The sequence below is a fragment of the Helicoverpa armigera genome, chromosome 1 (genome assembly GCF_030705265.1).
Source record: "Helicoverpa armigera isolate CAAS_96S chromosome 1, ASM3070526v1, whole genome shotgun sequence".
Taxonomy (NCBI): Eukaryota; Metazoa; Arthropoda; class Insecta; order Lepidoptera; family Noctuidae; genus Helicoverpa; species Helicoverpa armigera.
In genome coordinates, this window is record NC_087120.1 from 9068869 (window position 1) to 9095825 (window position 26957).

The 26957-nt window shown below is 35.8% G+C and overlaps 1 protein-coding gene across 1 annotated transcript in view; it reads left to right on the forward strand.

Annotated features, from left to right (window-relative positions):
• Window positions 1-22491, forward strand: part of LOC110378214 (glutamate receptor 1) — a 76604-nt gene extending 54113 nt beyond the window's left edge. The window contains exons 5-18 of the mRNA XM_049837570.2: window positions 1852-2105; window positions 2660-2809; window positions 4123-4329; window positions 4413-4520; window positions 5485-5707; window positions 6100-6188; window positions 8953-9120; window positions 10141-10272; window positions 10351-10439; window positions 12009-12168; window positions 12744-12907; window positions 15079-15193; window positions 15389-15652; window positions 18312-22491. Of these exons, the coding sequence (XP_049693527.2) occupies window positions 1852-2105; window positions 2660-2809; window positions 4123-4329; window positions 4413-4520; window positions 5485-5707; window positions 6100-6188; window positions 8953-9120; window positions 10141-10272; window positions 10351-10439; window positions 12009-12168; window positions 12744-12907; window positions 15079-15193; window positions 15389-15652; window positions 18312-18377 (2189 nt within the window). The 3' untranslated portion in view covers window positions 18378-22491. The remainder of the gene's footprint in view (window positions 1-1851; window positions 2106-2659; window positions 2810-4122; window positions 4330-4412; window positions 4521-5484; window positions 5708-6099; window positions 6189-8952; window positions 9121-10140; window positions 10273-10350; window positions 10440-12008; window positions 12169-12743; window positions 12908-15078; window positions 15194-15388; window positions 15653-18311) is intronic.
• The last annotated feature ends 4466 nt before the right edge of the window (window positions 22492-26957 follow it).

A 26957-nucleotide genomic window follows, 5' to 3' on the forward strand; every position in this document is an offset into this window, starting at 1 on the left:
GTGTCTGGAATCATCATTTATTAATTATTATTTTACGGTTTACTCCACTTTTCGTGTTATTTTCAAGTGTTAAATGAACAAACGCTAAATAGCAGAATTAACCATAACATTAATTTCGTGAGCTTTTACCTCAAAATACATTTAATTATAACCATTAACGTTATTGATAATCGACAGCATGGAAAGCATTAACCACCATTGATGTGTGAATGCACTCTCACAGATATCTGTGTCCATAGCAAAGCGTCGAGTACGGGGACGGGGACGGTCTTTGTGTAACACACAAACTCACGAGTTATTATGTGGTTATGCTTCCAAGGAAAGTCAAAGACGCGCAGACCGATCTATCACAAGGCTAAGCAACACTTCGCGCGGTCGGTTCATGGTTTTGGTTGACCATCGTTTTATGTCTAGTTCTTCGGTGTTCGCGTTCTTAAGTCTGAAAACCAGTCTTACCAAGGGTTATTCGGTTGACAGGGTATCTGGGTTGAGCCATATCTGCTTAGACTGGGCGCCGACCCCAACATAGTTGGAAAAGCCTAGACAGATACTGACTTTGTGAAAAGAATACTCGTCATTATAGCGGAAAACATGTTTTTTATTTATGAAAAGATATTTATTTATTATTGGAATGAAAAACTCTGAATTTAATCATGCAAAAAGCCTTTGTCTTTTGTTCTCTTATGCCGGTCAAACATATTTTCACAGCAATATTTGAAAGTGACACAGGTAGATAGAAAAAGCTGTTGTTCTTTTTTTCTATTGGCTGTTTTTTTGCACGCGTCAATCTGGATTTATCTGTCTGTCTATACAAACAAGAGATGTATGTTTTACCATGCACGAAATGATACGTAGCCAATATTATTGAGTACATAAAAATACAATAATTGGAAGGGTTAAGGAAGGTTACCAAAATAATCAAAGTGGAGAGGAGGTTTGTGCTCGCTTATCAATTCCATATATCTACGCACACACGCTATACAGATTGCTGAACGTGAAATTAATCGTGATTGCCGCGTGTTAAGTAATTAGTGGCCGATCCCACCGTCGCGTTGTTGGTTTATCGATTGGAGATATTTTATAATCGACCAAAATATTTAAAAAAAAAAAAACCTGAACTAGCATTATTATTTTATTCATGCCAATTCCATTATCTACGTATATTATCGTAAGTATGCCTTTAAGTCCAAATACAGAGGAAAAGAGTTTTTATTTTTTGCCTCTTCGGAGCACGCTTTGTCCCTTTTTCGTTCCGCTTGTTTTATATGGGGCGTTTAATTCGATAAAATTCGTGTGGACTCGAATTGGTTTAGGAGAGCTGGGAAATAGACTGGGGTATATGGAACCTACTCCAATGTCAGACCCGATGTTTTAATTTATTTGCTTCACTGGTTAAGAAATCACTTAGTAGGTAATTGTTCTTTGTTTCAAACGCTTTACATTCAGAATATTAAATCTAGCCTGTATAACTGAAAATATTGCAAAAAGTCACACAAAATGCACGTATTGCAACAAGTTTATTAGCATAAACAAATATAATGAAACGGTTTTGTGGAGCATAGATTTAAGATTTAGTTTATAAGAAAACGTGATTGTAATAACAAAAAAAAGATCCCGACGAATTGAGAACCTCCTCCTTTTTGGGAAGTCGGTTAATAAATAATAATAACATGTGTACATACGTTCTAGTTTTATAAAAAATACATATATTTTGTGGAAGACTTTTTACAGGAGCTAAACAGAAAAATCGCATTACTCAAGTTAAATTCTAATCGTTCTGTAAAAGTCCTAACAAATTAATTGGCCTTGTCAACAACACTCTCAAGATTCCGTTAAACCGTTTGCCAACAGGATTACTGCGACTTCAGCAACTATACCAGACTATGCAGCCCGGCCGAACCGCGTTCCGCATCGCACTCGTCAAGAGAATTAATAACGCTTCTGATGCTATAGAATTCTTGTTGGCTTTAGAACAATATGACCGTTGGGGGAACAAGCGGATAGTACTAGATTGCAATGCGAAAAACGCCAAAAGCATATTGGTCGAACATGTTCGGAAAGTGCAATTGGGACGCAGGACCTATCACTACATGCTCAGTGGACTGGTGAGTATTGCTTTGATGGTTCTGGCGGCTAGCCTAGATTACAAATCTAGTTTCATTTTTTTGAGGTGTTAAAATTGGTCGGTAAAAGGGCAACGAGTCTTATATCCTTAACACGATTTTGTGTTACACAATAAGCATGGGAATCAAAAAAGTAATTAGTTTGTCTTTTAGACAACCCTACCCTGAAAACATGTACACGTGTTTTTTTAAGTCCCACAAACATACCAATGCGTTAGCATTGTGTTTCATCGCTTTTACAACCTTTAATGTTTTGAATAGTCCAATAGAAATAGATGGAATAATTATTTTTGAACCCTCTGTCACCAAGCGTATTGGTTTAAATACACTCGTGCTTAAACAGTTAACAATCGAGTAAATAAAGTTCAATATTTCAATGAACCAAATATATAATTATTTATTAGTAAGTAATGTGATCAAACGAACGATTGACGAATTTATGTAAACGAACCAGCGGTGGTGAACATCGGGTTTTATTATTCGAACCCGAACAACACAATTATTTGAAACACGAACTTAAATTGACCTATTAACAGGTTATGGACGATCATTGGGAAAACGAAGTAACAGAATACGGCGCAGTCAATATAACTGGGTTTCGCATCGTCGACCACTCGCGCAAGATTGTGCGCGATTTCATGGACGGTTTGCGGCGAATGGACCCTCGGTTCAAGGGGACTATATCGGTAAGTGCTTTCATTACCTCACACCACTAAGTGTTCTATATTTGTAGATTTTACAAAATTGCCGTATATCAAACAACACTGCTGTTTTCAACTTTACCAAAAAGTACTTGAAAGATCTTTGATTATGATGACTTAAAAAATATATAAGTAAAATATAACCGTTTACCTGCCCATTCCGAAAGTAAACGTTGAAATCTTTTTTCTTACTGAAACCAATCATGGATATGTGTCGTATCTCACATGGTAAAAATAATTATCTTTGACATACAGAACGCTTTAATGCACAAAGTGCGTGCTTCGCACTAAAAGCTTCCAAAGTAATTTAATTATTATCCCACTTAAAATGAAAATCTGTCGCAATATAGCGAGTGTTGCAAAAAGCATAATTCGTATTATTTATCTAATTTATAAGAACGCTAAACGGACCCCAAACTTGTTGATTTGTAATATGTTAACAACGACTGATTGCCATTTGCAAAGAAACAATAGAGTGCTCAAGGTCCCCTTATCATTACATTTAAATACAATTTTACTATCATACTGTGTACGTGCCTTTCGCAAGAATCTTAGATTCATTAAGCATATAAATGGTAGCTTCTCATAGTTTCATGTTAATTTCCTAAACAAAAGTATGCGTACTATGCGCAAGGTACATTCATGTATAAATTCAAACTCTCTTCGCCTAATGGTTTAATATCGAGGAAAAGTTTTTTCTCATATAAAACATGAATCGGTGGCTATGTCGTACATACTTTATGTTACAGATTAAGGATAAAACTCCCAACACGTCATTTTAGACGTTATTAAAATTTCAATGCAGTACGGCGGAATTTTTACGATATCAAAATATAAAACATAGAACACGGAGTGTAACTGGCATACCGAGAAGAAAATTTTGGCGTGAAGTAATAACGCGTTTATGTAGATTTCACTAACTTACGTACCTACACCCTAATGAAACAGAGAGTGGGGTGCGCCTGCATAAATTATTATTCCATATGATCTTCCTTTTCAGTGTAAATACACTTAGGCCTTTTTCGACTCGGTAGCGTATGCTCGGGAGGATTGCTCTAAAGTAAAGTTATCTCATCATAGTTGTTAAACACGTTTTGTTTTAATCATACGGGGGAATCGTTTTATGTATGTTACTGTTTTGAACGTGCAGGTCATATATCAATATCTAATTTGAGAAAAATTTTCAAATTTTGTAAACCTTAAAACAAAAAAAAAAGCATATTTTCATAGCAAATCAACCATTTGACTACGTTGTGACCACATACAATAAAATTCTTGTAAAACACAATTTCATCTAGGCGGAGACAGCGCTTATGTATGATGGTGTCCAAGTCTTGATGGATGCTCTTGGGAGATTGTGGAGGAAGAAGCCGGATGCGTTCAGGAGTGCGTTGAGACGTGCGGCAGGCCAGGCCAACTCCACTAAAGTCATTGACTGTAATCCTGGAAAAAGCTGGGTGGTGCCCTTCGAACATGGGGATAAAATATCCAGACTTATCAAAAAGGTGAATTATAATTTTGTGTATTAAGTTCCACAGTGACTCCTACAAGAAACGATCTCACTCTAACTTTTCGTCTTTTGTTTTAGACTGATATTGAGGGTCTCACTGGGAACATATCATTCAATGAAGAGGGACATCGACACAACTTTACCTTGCATGTGGTTGAAATGACAGTTCAAAGTGCCATGCTGAAGGTTTGCATATTTCAGCTAAATCCATTTTTAGTCCAGAGTTTCAATAGTACGGTACAACTCAATAACACTGTAGATTCAAAGAATTTAATAATTCAGATTCCCCAACATTTTATTGATTCGATAGATCCGAACAAGAGTGTGAAGAATGCAGATCCATTTCATAAGCAATAAGTCAGCGATTTTTGAACGTCAGGTAGCAGGTACTTTCAACAAAGGTTAATTCTAACTTCATTTCGGCCTACTTCTGTTTTACAGCTCGCTAATGATTTTTCGCCGTCCATAAATCAATGCGTACAAAGTTTAGGTACCATTCTTTCGGTCGCCACTTTAAACTTTCAAAATTTGTTTTCAGTTGGACCTCTGTTTTTTATGTGGTCCACTGCCTTTTAGAGGTTTAGACACAACTGAAAATGAGTTTGTCGGACACTATGTATTTATATGTAATAGGTGAACACCGATATCGAGAACACGGTTCAAATTTTCGCTGATTACTAGGGTTCTAGAGACAGAAACTTCCTGACTGTACGCGCAGCTCCTACAATGTTGTTCGTGCATCTGGCCAGTAGTCCATTAGTAGTCACGATGATAACTGAATCGATATTCCACATGGCGACCACCTCATGCGCTAAATCGTTAGGTTTTCTTTCTCAGCTTTCTCAAATATACCGTCATACGGAATGGCGCCTATTGATTTAATAATTTTCGTAGTTTCTTTAATTCAGAATATATTACCCGCTGGCTGGCGACGTATACTGGTGTTATTTTGGTCATTTTAAACTATATTTCGTTTTTCAAATTTTAAATATTTATTATGAAAAAACAACAACATAATTTTCCTCTAAAATGTGTTTTCTGCCCATTCTATAACATGCGAAGGGAATCAATGTTAACTTTGATACAATTGATGTAAAAAAGGTATCAGGTAATACTACCGTCTTCTCACACTATGTGTCTGCATTGTAAGGTTGCAACATGGAGTGATGCCCACGGGCTTCAGGTCGCCACACCAAGATATGTTCAGCTTCGTTCACCTGCCTCGTACGATACTAACAAAACATACATCGTGACCTCTTTTCTTGAAGAACCTTATCTAATGCAGAAACCGATAGAATTTGGTCAGAAAGAAGAGTTATTTGGATTTTGCAAAGATTTAATGGATGTCATTGCGAAAAAAATGGGAATCAAATGTGAGTAGAACCTTGCATTGCTGATCATCCATCTCGTCTAGATTAGCTGGAGAATGACTATAGTTTCAACGTTTAATTCTTCTTATTTGTTGACACCTCAAAGAATGGTAGTTAATTTAAATAAATCACATTTCAGTCGCCAATATCAGAACTCCACCTGCGTCCATGATTAAATAAAAAATTCAGCAGAATTTAAAATTTTCAGTAACATTTTAATAACGATGTCATTTTTGTATAAAGCTTCTGTAATACGGCGAGACATATTTAATGATTCCATTATTGTGGAAATATTAAAGTGCATTTCGAAATTGGGCAGTGTCTGTATTTCCACAATGTATGAAATATTTGTAAGTCTTTTCTAGTGTTGTAATGTTCTTAACCTTTTATTTTAGACAAACTAAAACTATCGAATGACGCCAATTATGCAAGTGACGCCTTACCAGACATTCACAGCGGCGTAGTAGGTGAAATTGTGAGAAAGGTATGTATTATTGACTATGTAATAGTAATGAGTATAAATAATACGAACAACAAACTTCAAATATTTCAATCTCAAGGTGTTTAGAACCGTTCCCAAGGTTTCTCATGTGTTTTACTCAACTGTTTAGGCATTTCGTATTGAACGCTTAATAACAAACAAATAAACTCACATTGGCATTTATAATATTCGTCAGAAATTTAGGATCCCTGCATCATTAAGCAGGACGTGCTGCGTATGTTTACACTAACTAAACTGTAACCAAAAAGCCGTCTAACAAAGAGACACGAACCGAACACGAATTATAGGAGTTACTCGAGAAGTTAAATAGGTGAATAACATTGTGTGCTTAGCTGGAGTCGCAACAGTTCTCATTAGCAACTCAGTTCACTCGGTCGGTCGCATCATTTAGGAGCTAGTTCCTTAACTGCTCTGTTATGAAAACTTAATAATAAAACAGTTTAATATGGAAACCTTCCGGCGTATTGCACATAGTCAAATAAAAACACGAGACTATTCGAGCAAACAAACTTTTATAAGTATCGATAATTAAGTATGAAATAACTAGGTAAGTTTGTAAGGCGTCAATTTATCGTGACTTGACATGTTTTAATGCACACAATGAAGGAGAGAGCAAATTAAAAATATCAGAAAAGTTCTTCGTAGCTATTTATTAAGTTTCGTGTGGCAGCTTCAAAACGAAATCATATTTACTATCTAATGTAGTAAACAAAGAAGACGGTTGATGTCTGGCTAATAGAAATATTATGACACATATACCCCCAGTAATATAATAATAGTAGGTAGAAGTCACAAACTTTACGACTGACGGCGGGATGTATTACATCATGACCAATGTTGGAACCGTAAAAAAACTCACATAACCTTCGTAATACTTACGCGGAAAAGCTCATTAATTAATGTAACTGTATTTTTTCTATTTCTTCAATTTACGAGCTTAAAAGGCTAAACATTGTTGAACTCGTTAAAACAGGGATAAAAAAGTAAGTTTATTGAAACTTTGATAATAATTTACGTAGTTTCTTCGAACCGATGTCAGCGGATGCTGTAGACTTTTTGCTCAATAGCAATCTCAGTGAAGTATGAATATTCTGCGGGACGAGTCTCAACATTATCCGACAGTAGACTGGTAAAATTTTATTCGTTTCTTTTTTGCTGTCGTCGTACGGAGAAAATGGACGGCCGCGGTGGAAAAAGTGTAGCTCGCCAGTGTTGCACATTTATCCAAATCAACGATTTTGGTGCACAGCATTCGTGACGTTTTACTTTCTGTTATGAAATACGGCGAGAATACTGCGGAACTTAGCTTGTTATGTGCTGCCTATGTATAAGAGAGAAATAAAAATTCTATTCAGCCTTCTCATGGCCAGTAAGATTATAAAGATTCTCACATAAAAAAGAGCTCTTATCGTTTCTTACAGCAATGTATTTTTCTAAATATGAACGCAATTTGATTTCGATTTGATCTAGTGCCATAATTACATTTATGCGATTTCCAGCAAAGAACTATGAAAAATAGTCAAAGGTTCTGTGGGATCTTGTATCCGTTAAAATACGCCAATTGTTAAAACCCCTGCTGCTGATGACCATGGAAAGATATACTGGCATCTTATATTCCATTGTAAATGGTCTCAATAGTAGACCGAGAGTAAAGGTTTTTCGATACAGCAGATTGTTTAATGTATTAACTAGCTGGTCTAAATTTCGTGCATTCTCGCAATCGTTATGTATGTACCTCTAACTAAGGTCACATTAGCAAGTTCTCACGGTAGCCCTAAATATGATACAAAAATTTTCCAATAGTTTATGATTAATGAAAAGTGACCTAAAATATCAATTATTTATACATTGTATATTATTATTGAAGATCGAGATAAAAAGGTTCGTGTCGGCATAAAAATACAGCTTATTTTAATCCATGGAAAATACAAAGAATCTGAATATATAGTTAATGTTCGTTCTATTCATACTATTGTAGTCATGTTGTTATTAAGGATTTCATATCTTTCTCGTATATGACTTCTCGAGTTAACAAAGAAAGATGTCAAATCTAATATCAAATGAAGGTTTATCCCTAAGAGGTGTTTGTCGCCTTATGACTCGCTCGTGTGCGCTTTATGTTATTTCATAGCTTGACTCAATGTCTAATGAAATATTTGTGGGGGCTAGGATCCTTTGCCTGGGTTTTGAGAGAAAGGTATATAATAAACTAGTGGAAATAGTAGAACGATATTAAAAATCAGATTTTAACGTGTTGGTTTTAAATAAAAATGCATCTCGAATTTATTGTTCAGTTTAAGTTACACTGTTCCAAAAGCAATATCTGAAAAATATTGACATCAAACGAATGCTAAAACATTGATACGGAAAATGAAATGGACGGTTGATGTTTACCGTAGTTTTTCATGTTGAAATAAAAGTAAATAAAAAGTTGTGTGTGTTACAAATTTCAATAGAAACCATTACAGATATATTGGTCGTTTATCTACCTATTTAACATCGAGTTTGTTTTGACATAAATTCAGTAATTAGAACTAATGACTTAAAGAAACTAACAATGGAAGAAACAAAAAACGAAACTAATAGATCTTTTTCTAAGTAATGGTATGATGGAGTAGAGAAATTCAACATTCAAGTTAACACTAGATAAAAAATCACACATGGTATTATTATCCAATTTCTTTATGAAGTTGCTAGGCTCGGAAGCTTTTTTATTGTGGAGGTAGTAAAGTAATTCCACTTTTAGGAGGCAGACATAGCGATTGCACCATTCGCAGTAACACCTGAACGTGAGCGATTAGTGGACTTCAGCGAGCCGTTTCTCACGCTGGACACCCCGATCGCTTACACGAGGACCCCAAGGCAGTTATCGGACACATTCAGTTTTCTTCGACCATTATCAAAAGAAATATGGGTGAGCCGCCATTTTCACGTTCTTTTATAAGCGTTATCAGCGTCTTTCTGTCTTAAAACAAGCTCAGTTTGAAAAAAAGCTCAAACTGAACATATTCTGTCTTGTACTTGTTTTAATTGTATTATATTAATTTCATTATTCTTGTGTAGGTAAAAAAGCCTCATACGAATATAAAACTAGCTGTTCTTAGTTGGTTGACCAAAGATTTGTATCAGTCATAAAAAAGATAATCATAATATCATTTTTCATTCATAAGTCAGTAGTGGAGCATTTTCGTCTACATTTGAATAGCGTTTATGAAACGCACAAAAAATACTGCTGGACTGCAGCAAAGTCTATTTGAAAACACGCTACAGGAGCCATAAAAGATACAAATAGGCAACGGAGCGGTAAGCAAAAGTTAGCTGCTCCATCTCCATAACAAATGACTTCACAGGCCGCCTCAAGCGTATCCAAACATTTTGCCGATAAAACATGTTCATTTCTAGAAACGTCCCGAGCACGTATCAACATTCGAGTGTAGGGTCTTTCAATCAACATTGTAAAAGTCTCCTTTATAAAATTCCATCTCCAAATCGATTAGTGTTTGATCAGAATAATCGATACGAACTGTTAATTTTAAATTCTATTTGTTTTTTTTTTATTCAAAGTATATTTTAAATATTCAATGGTATTTGATTCGGTTATTTTACAAAAGGTTCCATTTTTGTATGACATGTATTGATACTTAATTTTATTATCTTGTGTTGGTATTTATGGTTTTCTAACGTAAAGTAACAATGGCGTAGACAATTCTATTTGTTAATTAATTTTAGTATTCAAACCTGGCATTATGCAGTTCATGTTTTAATACATACAAACTAGAGAGCTTAGAATTTCGTACGTGAATTCATGAGACCTCACAAACAACCACCATTTGTAAACATTATGAGACCGACACTGAATGTGGGTGCACGTTATATCTATTATTTTCTATTCCACGTAGTGATAGTATGTTGTAGTAACTACTGTTGTTTGCAGCTCTGTGTGCTGTTCAGCTTCTTTGCTGTCAGCATTGTCCTCTTCTTAGTATCAAGGTTCTCTCCGCACGAATGGAAATCAGTTTCTATATCTGACACCCAATTGGATCATACCATGAGCAGCACGAGTGAGGTAGGATCAATAATAATATTAACTTACTTAAAACATTAACATTGACCACAATCGATAAACTAATGTTAATTCTTTCAGATTATTTTGCACAATGAATTCAGTATTTGGAATTCGTTCTGGTTTTCGCTGGGATCTTTTATGCAACAAGGCAGCGACGTGGTACCGAGGTATGTCATAAAGTCCTACTTCACATAACGATTCCAGAATATTCAACGTAAAAAAACTAAATGGTAAACAACAGTGGGCGTTTGCCAATATTCAAGCATTTGAAGTAGGTAATGCGGTCAATATAAAGAGCCGAGCTTGGTACGGAATTCATAATTAAATTCTCTGTCGTGTGTTTTAAAGTGTACGTACTTCGAAGATGATATCCAGCCAGTGTATTTTACACAATAAGTGCAATATGATATAGGCACATTCATTCTGGCAATGGGTTATATCGGGTGTGTCGTACCTAATCACATTAAATCCCATCACATATACTGAGTGATATTTTATGGCGAATTGAAAAAAAAAACCTAATCCATTTAGTGGTTTAGCCACAGGAGCCTATTTACTATGTTTGAAAAAATTTTTTTTTTTTTTTTAGTTTTACGTACTTTATTTTTTTACGTAACCAGCACATTAACGTATTTAATTTAATGTGATTAGGTACGACACACCCGATGGTAGTACCATAAAGATTTGAAGTTAAGAAGCATTTTTAGGGCGCATCTAGCAGTTTATCTAGTTTACCTATCTCATCGTTGAGTACTATTATGGGTAGTATCGCATTTCACTGTCTAAAAGTCTGTGGCTTTACGAAGACAAGATTTAAAGCTTTAATATAACATTTTACCCAAAACTTAATGTAAGGTAGTGGTATCGTGCAAATGCAATCAAGCAAATGTATTACATCTCAACTTCCGTACAAGATTATACGGACCAAGATGCAGAATTAACCACGGAAGCCAACAGCGTTAATACCATTATGAAACCATGTTATACTTCGGTATGTAATGATACTGAAACTTGAACTCACAAAGCTTTGGAAAACGACAATAGTTCAACACAATAATAAAATCCCACAGAAAATAAAAAAACAGAACATACGATATGGTTTCAGAGTATTGATTTCGTCAATGTTGTGTTAATAATTTAAAATTTATATCCTTTTTAGGGTTCGGTAGTCAACCAGTAGAAACCCTAACAGTTTCGCCTTGTCGGTCCGTTTTAAAAAATTTTTTTGATTATGTGGATATTTTTCAGCTACGGAACCCTACGTTAGCTGTTTTTTTATAGGATGAATGTATGTGTATCAATGTATTACCGCTGAATAAAAACTTTTATAACGTAGATGTCGGTATCATAGTTACATTGAAATGCTTGTTTTAAAATCTGAATTGTTTGAATGATATTTTTGTTGCGAACGAATCTACAAAGTACCTACTGTTAAAACTTTTTGATTTAAAACAAATAGCGTGATTACCGAAAACAGCCTTAATTGACCGTCGGATTCTCACATTATTTCACAACTGAAAACTGAAATAATTAAAAACAGTACGATTCCGTTTGTAACAACACCGGGGCGAGCACTATCATAATTGTTGATTTTTTTACGGTAGATATTTTTTTTAACACTTTTTAACACTAAATGTCAATCGGTACCTCTAAAGATTTCACTTTAAAAAAAACCTAGTTTGGTTTTATATACTTTAGAGGTTCAAATAAGATGACAATCAATTCTTTTTCATCAGGTCTTTATCGGGAAGAATTGTTGGGACAGTATGGTGGTTCTTTGCCCTCATCCTAGTTTGCTCTTACACAGCAAATCTGGCAGCATATCTCATTGTGGAGCGAATAGCAGAACCAGCCCTTTCTACTGTCAGCTATTCACCAAACATTGCGCATACTGAAGTAAGACCCACATGCACTATTACAAGATACAGGTAACAAACAATAATTGGTAAGACGAATCATTTGCCGGAGCGAATTGTCTTCCATGGTTTGTGTCACGTATAAGGGTTGGCTCTCATTTAGTCGGTTAAAGCTATTGGTAAATTGCACACTTGAGTTATATACATACATGTATTGTTAGTTCGTATTCAGTCGATATTAACGTTCGATATGACAGCTGGATACCAGACCTTTAATTATTTGCGAGGCCTTGATGAAGGCTAGGAATGTCCACACATACCAATGCGGAATTGCTTTGAGCCGGTTGGAAAAGCATTAGCATAGTGGTGCTTTAATGATGTCATTCACTTTGACTCGATTTTTAACAAAAACAAATCAAAGAGAATTTTGTGTTTAGAACCAGGATGGTTTTAGTAATTACTAATTCCGTAAAAAATCTTTAGTGACTGAGACGACATTTTGACTTAAATTTTTACCACCGCATATTTTGGTCTCCACTTCATTTGCTTACAAGTATCCCTTTATATACGACTATATTACATTTCGCTGTTCCTTCAATTAATTTTCAATTCCAGAGCAGCAGTTTAAATTTTCGGAACAATTTTGTGAAGGATCCTGTCCTAAATGAAGAGGCTATATCAGCTTATTCTGATGACGGTGAAGCGTGTGGCCCTTCGCGTGTTTGCCGATATAAGCACGTTAATTTCGCTTTCGCCACGGCAAAGGGATCGCCTCTCAGGTAACTTATTTCGAAACAGTTTTCAGAAAATCGATTTCACATAAGCATTAACGATTATATAGCTTCAAACTTGTTACGTGTTGATTAGTTTTGTGCTTGTACGTTCCTTATTTAATATAATTATGTACCCGAATGAATGTTCAGAACGTATGCTAGTATGTACTATACGCTAGGTACATACCTTTAAAGCTACTTCGGAATAAAAACGTAACTTTAATGAACAAAAAAGAAGAAAAGTGCATTCAGGGTCCTTAAAAATATATTTTATCAATTTTAACGAAACGCTGTTTAATGTTTCCACCATCACAATACCCGAAAGTGATGCTTTTATTGGGTAAAATATGGGAGAAAAAAGGCGCTACAACGTTAAAAGGTGTAAGAAGATATTTACGAGGGGAAAACATGAAAGGAATCAAACATCATTCTTCCATTTTTATTTGTGTGTTGTTGGTCAGTTTAAAATCTTCTTTCTGCAATTAAATATATTGCTAAAGTTTATTTCGCAACGTATTTTCTGTGAAATGTTTGCTGTCCCAATACTATTTATATTTCTCCTTGAATAGACCAACACAACCCGTTGTAAAAACTACAGAATATTTTTCTATTGTTAACTGAAGAAGACACTGTCTCATAAGGTTAAGTGGTGAACAAAATGAAAATGTTGTTTTTGTTAGTGACTTTAACAGTTTAAAATTGTACAGTTTTCTAAATAAACACGGATAGGTACCTAGCAAATAAAAACTTTGGAGTTTATGTTATGTTATATTATCTTTGTTAATAGTCATTAGGACCGCTTTTATAATTTAAAGAGCGGTATCCTACTTCATAAAATTATTCACTCAAAGTTATCCGTGTGGCTACTGGTCTGGTGGTCGCAAGCGCGGCTAATGTGCACGGGGCCTCGGTTTCGATTTCCGGGTCGAGCTGATATTAGTTTGTCGGATTTAAAACGAGAAAAGAACCAGAAGAAAAATAATATCATTGATTTATTTGAAATGGATGCTGATAAGAATATTTTGCGACTATATGAATAAACGATACATTCGTGAGCATTCTCGTCGAACGTCTGGACAGCAAAATAAATACAAACGACAATATGATACGTATGCTGGCGGATGAACACAAGCTCTGTGTAAATTTCCGTACAGACAAGAGCTTCTACTATATGTACCTTAAATCTCGGCTTTATACGGTAGGTAATTCCCGCCGGAATACTGAAAAGTCGTAAATTTACATGGTACCCCGTCAGTTGGGAAGGCGGTGCACTCCGCTTTTCGAATTTATACTACCCATTTTTATGGTATGCGATTTGGCGGAAGTGATTTTTGACAACAAGTTAAAATTTACATTTTATATGATACTTGGGGTTTATGGCACGCCACCGCTCTATTGGGAAGATACCAGCAGTGTTTATTCGACGAGGGGAATTTATTTGATGAACTTGTTCCGTTACAACAGTTTGTTGTATGCCCGTTTTTTTTGCTGATAATAAAAATGAACAACACTGTTCATTACCTTTTAGTTTCAAAATTTATGGTTTCATCCTACTATAAGGGTGCTTTCAATTTAGACTCTTGTTGCCGCGCCGTTTTTTTTAAATTATTTTGATCGTGAATCGTCTTATTTGAAGAGATACGCGGTTGCAGTCCGATGGATTTTTTGTGATTTTCATGAACTCTGGCGACCTTTGACAATGTTTATATTCATTAAACATGTGAACTAAACACAAAACTAGTGATTTTTATCCAAACTCGGCTTTTTCAATACTAAAATCGGCCCCCCAGACGGCGGGCTATCACTCTGTTTCATTTATAGTATCTTCTGTATTTAAAGCATCTATAATTAGGTAGGTATACATGAAAAATAGCTTTTTATTAGCGTTATGAAGAAATATGATGCGTTCACCGCACCAGCGAACAAAGACGGAGGCAGGTAACATGCATTGTTTCAGTTCATCAATGGACGCATTGCTCTCGCACGACCTTTCGTCGAATCATATCAGTCCTTGAGTAGTGCTTAGGTACTGCAGCGGTCCAAATTGACCAAATTGAATTGTATTTTACTGATTAAGTGGCCCGTCAATATCGTTACGTGGTTTTTTTATATTGAAAGTGGGCGAACATACGGTTATCCTCAAAATATTTTAGACTAAACTTTGAACTACTTTCCAGGGAAGCAATAAACTTGGCGATAGTGAATTTGAAAAAGGAAGACTTTATAACTAAGCTTTGGCGCAAATGGGCTACTTATAACAAGAAGCCGGATTGTGAAATGATCAAAGACGAGGTGAGGATTTACCGACGAACATTATTTACGTTCAATGTAGTTGTTACTTCTTTATGTGCTACTTATTGCGTAAACAAAATAATCCTAATGATTATATTAACCATTCTAGAGAAATGACTCATTTTATCGCCATGTTTTTATTTTGGTATAGGGTCTTTGTTTTTTTTTTATTAAAAAGTAATTATCGATTTCCAGGAGACAACAATAACAGAAATGACGTTGAGCCAAGTGGCGGGTATATTCTATGTGTTAGTGGGAGGCTTGGCGCTAGCTCTCGGGGTGGCACTGGTAGAATTCTGCCAGCACGGGCGCGCCGAGGCGGCGCGAGCAAACGTGCCTCTTCGGGCTGCGCTCCGGGCTAAAGCTCGCCTCGCCTCTCGTACGGAGCGCAAAACGCCGCCACAACGAACACAAGGCGATCACGAACGCCTCGGGTGGAATGGTGCGGCTTTTGCAGGGGTTAGTATTTTATAAATCGCTCACAATTCATCGTTAAAGATTATTTTTCTAACTAAAACACTCATTATTAGTAAGATAACGTCGTTGTGCTGAAAGAAATATCCTTTTAACAAGCTTTACCTTCTTTGTTATCGTTTTACAAACTTATTTTTCTATGGTGACTTTGTTCACGGATAGCTTATAATATCGGAAACGCTTTATTGAACAACCATTGAATATATTAATTTGTTTTAATTTTGTTTAGTACAATGACTTTCTACTAGGAAGGGAAATGTTGGGAAGTATTCATCGCAAGATTTATTAATCAATGTTATAAACGTAAGTTTGTTCCCCTCTACGATTTTTGCATTTCTAAAACCAATTGACCACTACCTAGAAATTGACAGGAACCCCCAAATTATGAAAATTGTTTCCTTTCCTGTATGTTTTATTTTTTAATTCTAGCGCATTCGCCTGCGTTAGATTACTCGAGCTATTTTTGAATAACTGAACTCCGCTTTACCCTCGAACGTGTTTGGAATCTTAAATAACTAAGAACGTTAAATTCCCCATTCCCTTCCGCCTTAATTTGTGATGCCAGTATTACACGATTTCGACTGAAAACTAAATAAATACACAGCATACTTTATGGTTCTAGTTCATTTTGCACGTAAACAAATCTGGCCTTCAATGGCTTAAATTAAAATAATACTTGTATAATTTTACCTATGTTATTATTGTTTGTACCTATGTGTAGGCACATTAGCACTCAAGTGCATGTAAGACTTAGTGAGAGGTTTTCTAACACCACAGCTGTGTTCGAATGGGTATAATACTCAAAGTCGGAGGAAACAGGTTAATGAGGTGCTTGCCGACGACTTATTATACCTACATACAAAACAGCGCCCTGCGTAAATACATATCATCGCTGTTGTGACGAGCATTTAATAGTTATTTGATATACAAGAGTGCAAAGTTGCTTTTTAACCGCGGGCTCAATTTTGATGACCGAGCAAGCGAAGGATTCTAAAATTGAAACACGAGCGTAGCGAGTGTTTCAATAATTAGAATCCTGAGCGATAGCGAGGGAATCAAAAGAGCACAAGGTGAAAAATCTTTGCACTCGAGTGCAACACGTAACTTTTCATCCCACCTTATCGAGGAAATTACTAAATACAAAAAAACAAAATGGCGCGCACATATGAGTATCAAATTAAAAAGCAGTACCTATTTAAGTTTATTTATTTGAAAACTCAGTGTAAAAATGAAACGAGGTTCAAAATGTATGTAAAAATAATAATAAAAATTACGTAATTAATTGAATAATTATTTTAAGCAGTATTCTATTTGTTTAATATGTATTTCTTTGAAAAGTCTTATCAAGATTGTCATAAATGGAGTATTGCACACGATGTTCTAAATTCAAATCACTTTGCCGCTCTAGAGGATAAAAACGGCTTTTGCGCTCAGATATCAAAGGGTAAAACTCCTCTTTCCGAGATGGTGGGATGAAAAATGTATTTTCGTGGAAACCTCAGCAGTCGAAATATAAGCTTCTACCAAAACTGATTGTTTCCTAGAAATACAATAATTCTTTATTGTTATTTTTTTATTAAAATGTATGCAGAATTGTTTTTAAAAGCACGCAGCCTTTCGTTACAGTTATCCCCAAAATATAAGCCCCTTACTTATAGCACTATTGATAAGTTAACTATGGGACTATTGACTACCATCCTGCGATTTAATGCATGTGGCAATGATAACAGATTATACTCGGGTACCTGCTATTTAGGCCACTTGAAAGACTGTTCTTAATCCTATCACATGGCGATATCAAGACTAACACAATGTTTTTTTGCGCAATTATGCTTTCGCATAACGTATAAAAGTAGATCCAATGGAGTACAACCGGCAAGAAACTCCATGGTTACTTTTCAAAAATAACAATTGTTTAGTGTAAGATTCTGTTGCAATGATGAGTAACACCTATATTAGCAACTGTTTTTATATTGTGTGTGCTCTAGATGTCGGTTGCCGGTCAGTGACTGAATAACATTAACTTTTATTCGATTTACGTTTAGTGAAAGTATGCGAGATAAAATTGTGCTGAAAATAGTTACGCCAAAAATCGACTTAGCTAAAGTATAATTATTATAAATGGTTTAAAGATGTTTTTGATTTAAAAAAACATGTCAAAGTATTATTTATATAAACCAAAAAAATATTATAAGTATATCAAAAAAATAAATTATGCAAAAAGAGGGATACCCTGACAAATGCTTGGAGAATCTATTATCATGGCCACCTGTAACGTCAGAATGCTTTACTGTGTTTTAGCCCCTCAAATACCTACAGCCTATTATTGTTGTATAAAAACTGCTTTGTATTTTGAATTGAAAACGAACCCTAAGTAAGGTTAAATTCCCAGGTCATTTCAAAGAGTTTTCGATGTCTATTCCTTACTTGTGAGTCCAGTCAATTAAATTAAAGTATTGAGTATTAAAAAGTATTAAGTATTGAGTTAATTCTAGATCTAAGTAAAAAAAGTAGCAGACTTCGCCTTTTTTAAATTTCATTGTTGGCAACTTATTTGCTGCAGTGTAACGGAAAATGTTCTTCTAAGTACCATGAAAATTTATATTTTTTTGAAACTTTAATGTTTCGTTTTCTTACATTTCAGTACTTCACGTCGGGTACGCAAATCTCTCAGGAGGATGCTGTCCACGCCAGTTTCACGCATGTCTGATCCGCGGAGAAGACCGGCGCCAACGTGCGCCAGTCTTCTACCACTAAAATACCAAACAACGGCGTTGATCTCTACCAACTTTAAACCTACACTTGTGGTCATGCATAGAACCAATGGTTTTTATAAGGGGTTTTTTGTAATTCTCAATTCAGTGTTGTTTGTATGACCACCGTTCAGGCTTGTGCAAGATTGATATAATTTTTAACTCGTTATCCTCAACGTGTTTTCAGTATTTGTTATATCAATGAGCTGTTTTGTAATTTATTTTAATTAGTAATTTACCATCGATACAACTACTGGAATTATAATAATATAATATAATATATAATATATATAATGTCGGGACACCTTTTCACACACGGTTGGTTAGCCCCATGGTAAGTTATGAATTAACTTGTGTTATGGGTGCTAACACAACTGATAAACTACATATAGCTACACATATACATATTTATAAATACATATTGTAACACCCAGACCACGACCAACAAGCATGCTCATCACACAAATGTCGACCGAACCGGGAATCGAACCCGGGACCTCAGATTCGGCAGTCCGGCTTGGTGACCATTGCGCCACAGAGGTCGTCAATAATTCAAGATTTTATCCTAAAAAATAACATTATAGGGTGTTACTTCATCTAAATTGTATATTCGGAATCTTAGTTTTTGTTGTAAGTTATAAGCAATCAACTTGCATGAAATTTAGTATTTCTTGAACTCTGGAGAAGGTGTACCTACGACAGTTTCATTTGGAAGTAGAAACTGTGGGAAAAGTGATAAAAATACACTTCATTACAAATTGTATAAGCATGCGTTATTCGTCAACTCGCCACTCTAGACTCACCACGAATGTGTCCAGTTGGTGAAACTCAAAATTTGTACATTTATTATGTTGTTAACTCGCCACATTTTAGCATTTTACCTGAATTCAAGATAAAAGTACAGTCGACACATTCATACAAAAAAAGTAGGTACTTTGAATTTAATTCTGCTGCTAACTACAAGTATATACTAGGGAATCATAAGTGCTTTGAAACCAAATAGATGCTAGGCGACTTACTTACCTCAGCAAATTAATGTTCTACATTAAAAATACCATTCCCCGAGCCTTTTTCTCAACTTCGTTGGGGTCGGCTTCCAGTCTAACCGGATACAGCCGAGTACCAAGCTTTACAAGGAGCGACTGCCCTATCTGACCTTTCTCAACCCAGTTACCCGGGCAACGCAATACCAAGGGGTAATGGTCATAACCGATGTCAAATTGCGCACAAACCACGCCATAATTCACACATCGATAAACTTAAAACATGATTAATTATGTACTATCTATACCAAGGATGGCTCGCATCATTTAACTATAACGATAACAAACCATAACTAGCTAAGATACCGGCGATTTAACAACTGGACGTGGTTCGGTTATCGTTATAGTCACTCATCGTAAAATAATTAAAATAATAGTTATGTAGAAAAAGCTAGATTAGACTAGATAAACCAATCGACTTTAAACGATAGTCCCAATCTGAAATAGGTTATTATATCGGGTGTGTTATACCTAATCACATTAAATTAGATATTCTGTTAAAGCATTTACATCGGTTTTACTTTTTTTTTTTTTTATAAAACGTATGTACTTTAAATATTATTTCCTACGATTGTCTTTTTATCGGCGGACTATCTCATGGGCGTTTTGTGTCAACTAGCCGGAACTACCAACGCGTGTTACCGTCACGAAGTAAGGCGCCTAACTGAGTAATGAGAAGACGTGCCTCGCCTCTCCGCCCCACCGCAACTAGTTCCGCGCGGACTATGGCACAAAGATAAAATAAAATACGTAAAAAAAAAGAAAACAAAATTCTATTTAAGAATAAAAATGTGCGCGAATTAGAACACCATATAAGAGTCAATCATTACAAACAACGGACATTCTCCCTTGAAAACTGACAGCTATCGACTGGTCAATACATTCAATACCTACTCCTAACTTTATCTCTGCTTTTCACATGATGCTGTAAATTATGAAAACGAAAAATGACTCCTGTGGCTAAACCACTCAATGGATTAGGTTTTTTTTACAATTCGCCATAGAATATCATAAAGATTTATGTGATTAGGTACGACCACCCGATATATATAGTATATAAAATAAAATCATAGTTACTGTTTTGGGTCGTTGGTATTATATTATGTGAGTATTTTTAGGGAAATATATTGCAAAAGATTTGCCTTTACATAAAAGCAAAATATGTGTTTTTGTAGTCACAGTTTTGTAGTTAAGGACTTATTAATCCTAGTAATGGACTTTGAGATAGTTGATCTATCAACCGAAAATCCATATTATACCAATGATTATGCTACGAGTCACTGCCTTATGATACAATTATCGCACTACTCAATAGGTGAAATAATGAGTACCTACCTACACAATACTTACAAAGGATTTATACTTGTCATAAATGCAACCAAAAAGTTGCATTCGTATTAAAATACGTGTAAGAAAGTAATGTTTAAAATATGAAATTTAAAATGCATATTAAAGATAGTTTTAGATGAATTTCACGACTTGGAAAACTATAATTGCACGCTATCAGAAACGTAGATAGGCATTCGTATAAACAAAAAAGTAAAAGAAATAAATACACCCCGATGACCTACAGGTACTTTAAAGGAACGTTTTGAAACCGGCTGGCGACTACCACCTACTGACCGCATGTGCAGACTACATGTGTCCCGTACGATTTTAGCGCGGTTAAAAAATGATTTTTTAAACTGTAACTGTAATGTAGGTATGTTCTCTTGCTGAGTCTGAACTACACTTTTTCGCACACTGCTATAAAATTATCTTGTACCTATATTAGTAATAGTCACTTTCATATTTTAAGTATCCCTATACCTACAATAATGTATGTAGCTAGACCCAAAAAAAATGTCACAATCTTTTTAAAAGTCTTACAGGTAGCACTTTTCATTATCCATTTACCTATTTAGATTTTATATTATACTTAACCATAAATCTATGATGTAAAGATAAATAAATATCAATCAACAAAACTACTCAAAGGAGTAATCGAGTAGATACCTATTAAATTAATCGGATAAATATTGCAGCTATAGAGTTCATCATAACAGGTTATCTTGACAGCTTCCAAATTGCTCAATTCCTTGTATGCAACTCGTATATGATAAGAATAGTAAAATGGCGCATTCAGAGGCAGCCTCAAAAGTCGTAGAACACATCTCGACGACGAGAAAGATAAGCGCAGTGCGAAATACAGTAGGCCCTATACTGTTTATATTTAAGTACCTACATAAATGTATGTATCTATATTTTAGTTACTGTGGTGTTGTATTATACGCTTCAGCCATCTGGAGAATCCAAGTTTCGTAACCAGTACTGTATGAGTCCATATATAAATAAAAAAAAAAATTATGATACAAAGACTAAATATCTACATACATAGGGTTCATCCAGATAATAGTTTATGAAAAAACCTCATGCAGATGTTGTTCCGAAATTCGGGTTCTCTAGACGGATGAAAATGTTGTATTTTTCAATTTCTAATATAGTATTAGATGGAGTAGAATTTTATTAGACCTATATTCGTGAAGATTATGAATGTATTTGTAGGTTAGTAGAAAACATATCTATGTGCCAATGTTATAACCGTTTCGTCTGTTAAATAAATTGCTGTCCAGACAGTTTGTCTACATGGTTTTGTGGGTTCTTTCAAAGTAGTCGTTTCTTGTTAGTGCAGCTACGGTGAGGGTGCCATTTAACCATAGCGTTCACTAAATTTCATACCAAACTGAACGAAATACGCACCGTTGCCGTTATCCACTCACTCACTAGTTCTATCACTAAACACCTATATCACTAAAGTTATAATAAAAGACAAAGGACCGATAGTGCTACTATTAGTTTCAAGACTTGTATTACGAACTTACATGGTCCCTTTCAAGTTATAATGTAAGTGTTCCAAGTAAAGAAAGATACCCTCCCACCAAACCGAGCAAAACTCATAGGCGGAACACTCGCCGTTTTTAGATTTCATATTTTAGCTTATAAATAAATGTATTGATCATAATTTAATAAATAAAGATTGTGCAGTTGTGATGAGCTTTTATTTGAACAACTAAACCCAAAAATAATAAACTTGTAGTGAAGACTAATCTTGTTGGATACGAGAACTACTCGAGTATCTAGCTTGCTCTCTTTTTGGTAAAGGTAAAGTAAAACCTAATGACGCGTTCGTTTCCAGCGGTTTAATAGCGGCCTCTATGTTGAAAAGCTAATACTAAAAATAACACTAGTGAAAATCAGCTTCATCGTAAGTCACTGCAATTTGAAAAGATGGCGCTGACCTTTGCCATTAAGTGGAAGTGCCTCAACCTCACAAACGCTAAACAAGTAATAACTGGGAAAAATAGAATTCTAATTATACTGTTGCAGGATTTGATTTTCTCTAAGTATTGGGGTTATCAGATTAATTTAGTGCTACTTCGCCTATCAAAATTATTCTTGTTTTTATGCATGTATTGTTCCTCACACCTTAAAATTTTATGCATATATAGAACCTTAAAATATGAAGTTACTTGGCTTTTATGCCACACTTGACAATATGACGGTAGCTCCCCATCTTTTTTTTAGCTCCGGAAACTACCGCGAGCTTATAGTACCTATTATGAATCAACTTTGTTGCGTTGTTGTTATTTAGCTTCTTCCAACAGAGATGTCGCCTTTGGTGTAGGTAGTTCAAAGATTGAACTCGTCCAACATGGTCTTTCGTATGCTGAAAATGGGACATGATACTAAATAAATAAACTATCTTTATTGTTTCTCCTATTTTTATCCCCCGACGCAAAAACGACGGAGTGTTATAAGTTTGTCGTGTCTGTGTGTGTGGCATCGTAGCTCCCAAACGGATGATCCGATTGTAATGCGTTTTTTTTGTTTATAAGGAATGTCTTCTTAGCTATGTTTGTGGAAATCGATTCAGGTCTTCAAGGACATCAGCTCGTTTGTTAGATGTAATAGAAATGTTACACGCTCAGTTTACTTGCAAGCATATGTGGGATCTGAAATTTGAAACACTAATGTCTTTTGGAACCACTGAGCTGGTCTGCTATTAGGGCACGAAGATAGGAGACGTAACCCTGAACTGCCCTTTAGTAAACCCATCGAGTTTGGGCTCGTTGAATTTGTCTTTACTAGTTCTCTTCATGTTTCTAATTGACGAGAACCTGATGCTGGAAATGGGATGTTGCGAATGAAACCTTAGAAAATTTTCTTTATGTTAAATTTTGTTTTGATTAACAGTCTTACAAACTTCGACTTAAGGACTCTTTTGATAATCTATAATGTTTCTTCTTATAGCTTTGACGGCTCTCGTTTTTTGCTTGAACAGGTTCCTTGCTAGTAAATTTTTCTTTAATCTACGCAATGGCTTACGTCGTTTTTCTTTCTCTCGATCAGATCTCGATTAATTTGCGAAATTTATCATTACGTCATTCTAGTATATGAAGTGCCAATAAAAAAATGTTAATCTTCAATTTTCGCATAGTGATCGGGAACGTTGAAGTTTTGTAAGGTCTTAGGTAGACGAGGCTGTGAAAGACCAAGCGCGTGCCTTCTTTTCAGGGCATGTATGGAGCCGACAAAGTGGGTATATCTTGCAGTGTTTTTGAATTATTTGACCAGGTTGATCGAAACTGTCGCCAGCTCTTCTTTTTAAGGAAGTCCTTACTGCATTTGCCATTGCAGTATCCTACCTGGTCCGGTCCGTGTTGGTAATAAAATAAAAAGTATAATGATGGATAGTGATTTCATTAATGAAAAGTCATATTCAAGAGTCCATCTCATGCGCTGCACACAACCACCGGTAGCGGGCACCCTGCTAGGGACCTGATGGTCCCCCGATCCCAAGCCCGTCGTTGGCCGGCGTCTCCCCTGCCCACGTACAGGTGGTGGCGACGTCGGCGGGGAGAAGTATTCGTCGCTCGTGCTCGACGCAGCTGCAGCCGCCGCTGTCTCAAGTGGTCCAGGGTCCGGTGGCGGCAGGCGGAGCTGAGCGTGGAGGAGGTACGCGGAGGTGGTAGTCGTGCGCGTAGGTGGGCCGCTCTCGTCAACATTATTACATTATTCGTTTTCTCTCACATAGGTGATGTTTTTTAAGTGTCTCTTGTCGTCTCTCAAGTATCTCATTTTCGTCATGTTACTATTTTGATATTTTTTTGTGTATTTCAATACGTTATTTATAAAAGGTTTAAGTAAATTATTAATTTTTATTAAAAAGATATGGAGAGCAAAACAAAAGTGACAGTGACGTTAACGTTGACATGTAGATTAATATTTAAAAATGTATTTCAATATATTATTATATATATTACTATATAGCTGACCTGCACCCACTTCGTTGGGCGGTAAATAGCCCACGTCCATCCTTTTATTTAACTATCTCCACTTGAAAGATGGACAAACGACATCATCATTATCCACAGGCTACATAGATCTTTCGCTCGCGTAAGTCAGAGGTCCTTACATTTTGTTCACGAAGACGTTGGGAACGCTCCAGCGTCGACTCTCGTGCACGTAACTCAGAGGTTCTCAGATTTTGTTGTGCAAGGCGTTGCGAACGCTCGACACTTGACTCTCGCTCGCGTAAGTCAGAGGTCCTTACATTTTGTTCACGAAGACGTTGGGAACGCTCCAGCCTCGACTCTCGTGCACGTAACTCAGAGGTTCTCAGATTGTGTTGTGCAAGGCGTTGCGAACGTTCGACACTCGACTCTCGAGCGTGAGCCTGAGAGTTTCTCTGATTTTTTTCAGCAAGGCGTTGAGAACGTTCAGGTGAAGATTCTCCCATACGACGTATTCTTGCTGCCCGTGCTTGAGAACTACGGCTAGAAAGTTGGGACCTGGCAGGATAGCTGCTCTCCTAATAATATTTCTGTGGTCACTTTTAGCTCTTTAGCCTTTTTCCAAACAGCTTTTTGATAGTGATAATAACAACCGCTGACTCTAGTGGAAAAACTTCTTTGCATTCATAGCTGCAATTTCATAATCGCTTTTCAACGTTTTTATCGTCACCCCCAGGACGTCTCTAATCAAGCGAAAAAACCTTGTATAAGTAATTATACTTTTTCAGGCAGAAGTGCGTATTCGACAGGAACTAGTGATGTTGTATTTATATCAGAATTCAGATCTATGTGAATGTATAAATTTGGTAAAAAGGTTTTGGAACACTCTTGAATGTTCCATCACCGTACCAATAATGGGTTCTGGACCCTTTTATAATTTTTTGAGATAATTTTGAAGTGAAAACGAGCATTTTATCTTCTTCTCCATCTTGTGCTGATAAAAAATTATGAGCAAGGCTTTCCGGTATCTATAGATATCTTTGAGTGTATAAAAAATCGGTTTCTCGACATTTCAAATTTTTTTCCTTGCTTTATTGAAATTCAAACATTTTATTTCGGATTTCTTCATATCTTTAGTGTTAGTATAACTTAGCCTAATGTTAGTTTTACATTAAAATCTAATATAACAAAACGTACAGGTAATTTAATAAAACCAATTAAACATTAAAAAGATTAGTTTACTGCAGTTTATGTAAAGTGTAATTTTTTCATGAAATTTTGGTAATGAATTCGTTCATTACCAACGCTTGTCGCATTCGTTGTGTCAAATGCTTTTTCAAATAGCCCCTTACTAGGCTTCAAATTCTTGCACACTTATTTTTTCAATTTGTTCGTGTTAACTAGTAGAAAATTGGTGACGACTTATTACTTACTTTTTATTCAATAGTTTTACAAATGATCTTATGATAGGGAAATATTAAAACTAAGTATCAAAATATTCATCCGCATCGCTGTCAGCTGGGATCGTGCCCAAAAGGCTGGCTGCATTGCCACGCTGGATGGCAATGCATATCCTTTGGCCGAAGTATAGGCCAGCCCTTTGGTCCCGTGTGGACTCCACTAATCGCTTACTGATTTCTCGAAAGAGTCTGTGGGCACTTGGGCCCCATGGTCCCAAGGTTTCAACCCCAAACGGCTCAAAAATGCAATTGCCGCTCGGTCGTCCAAGGCCAAATTAAACACAGATGTAAGAGTAGTACGGATAATTTGGTCAATTCTGTCTAAAAGATGTGGCTGCTTCCATAAGGGAGAGGAGCGAAGGTTGTATATAAATTTTGGGCCAAAACAACGGTATTTTACTAAGGTAAAAGCCGAATGAAGATTAATTTTAAAAAGTCTATCCGATATGTCATTAAAATTTGAAATTTTGTTATCTATGAATGTTGTGAAACTTTCTTCCAAAATAGGTGAACCTAGGAGGTGCAATGAAGTTTCGTCCAGAATTTTAATTTGAGGTGCTATGACATTAAATTTTGATATGACTGTCTGTCTGTCCGGGATGTCAGGAACAAAAATTTCACATTTTGATTTCAGATCCAGTCCAATCGAATGAAATTTTTCTTTTAGGAATATGAGATCTTGGTAAACAGTTTCTCTATCTCCTCCTAGGGTCCCGTCATCCAAATACCAAGCGTTAAATTTTGAATTTAGTTTCTCTATT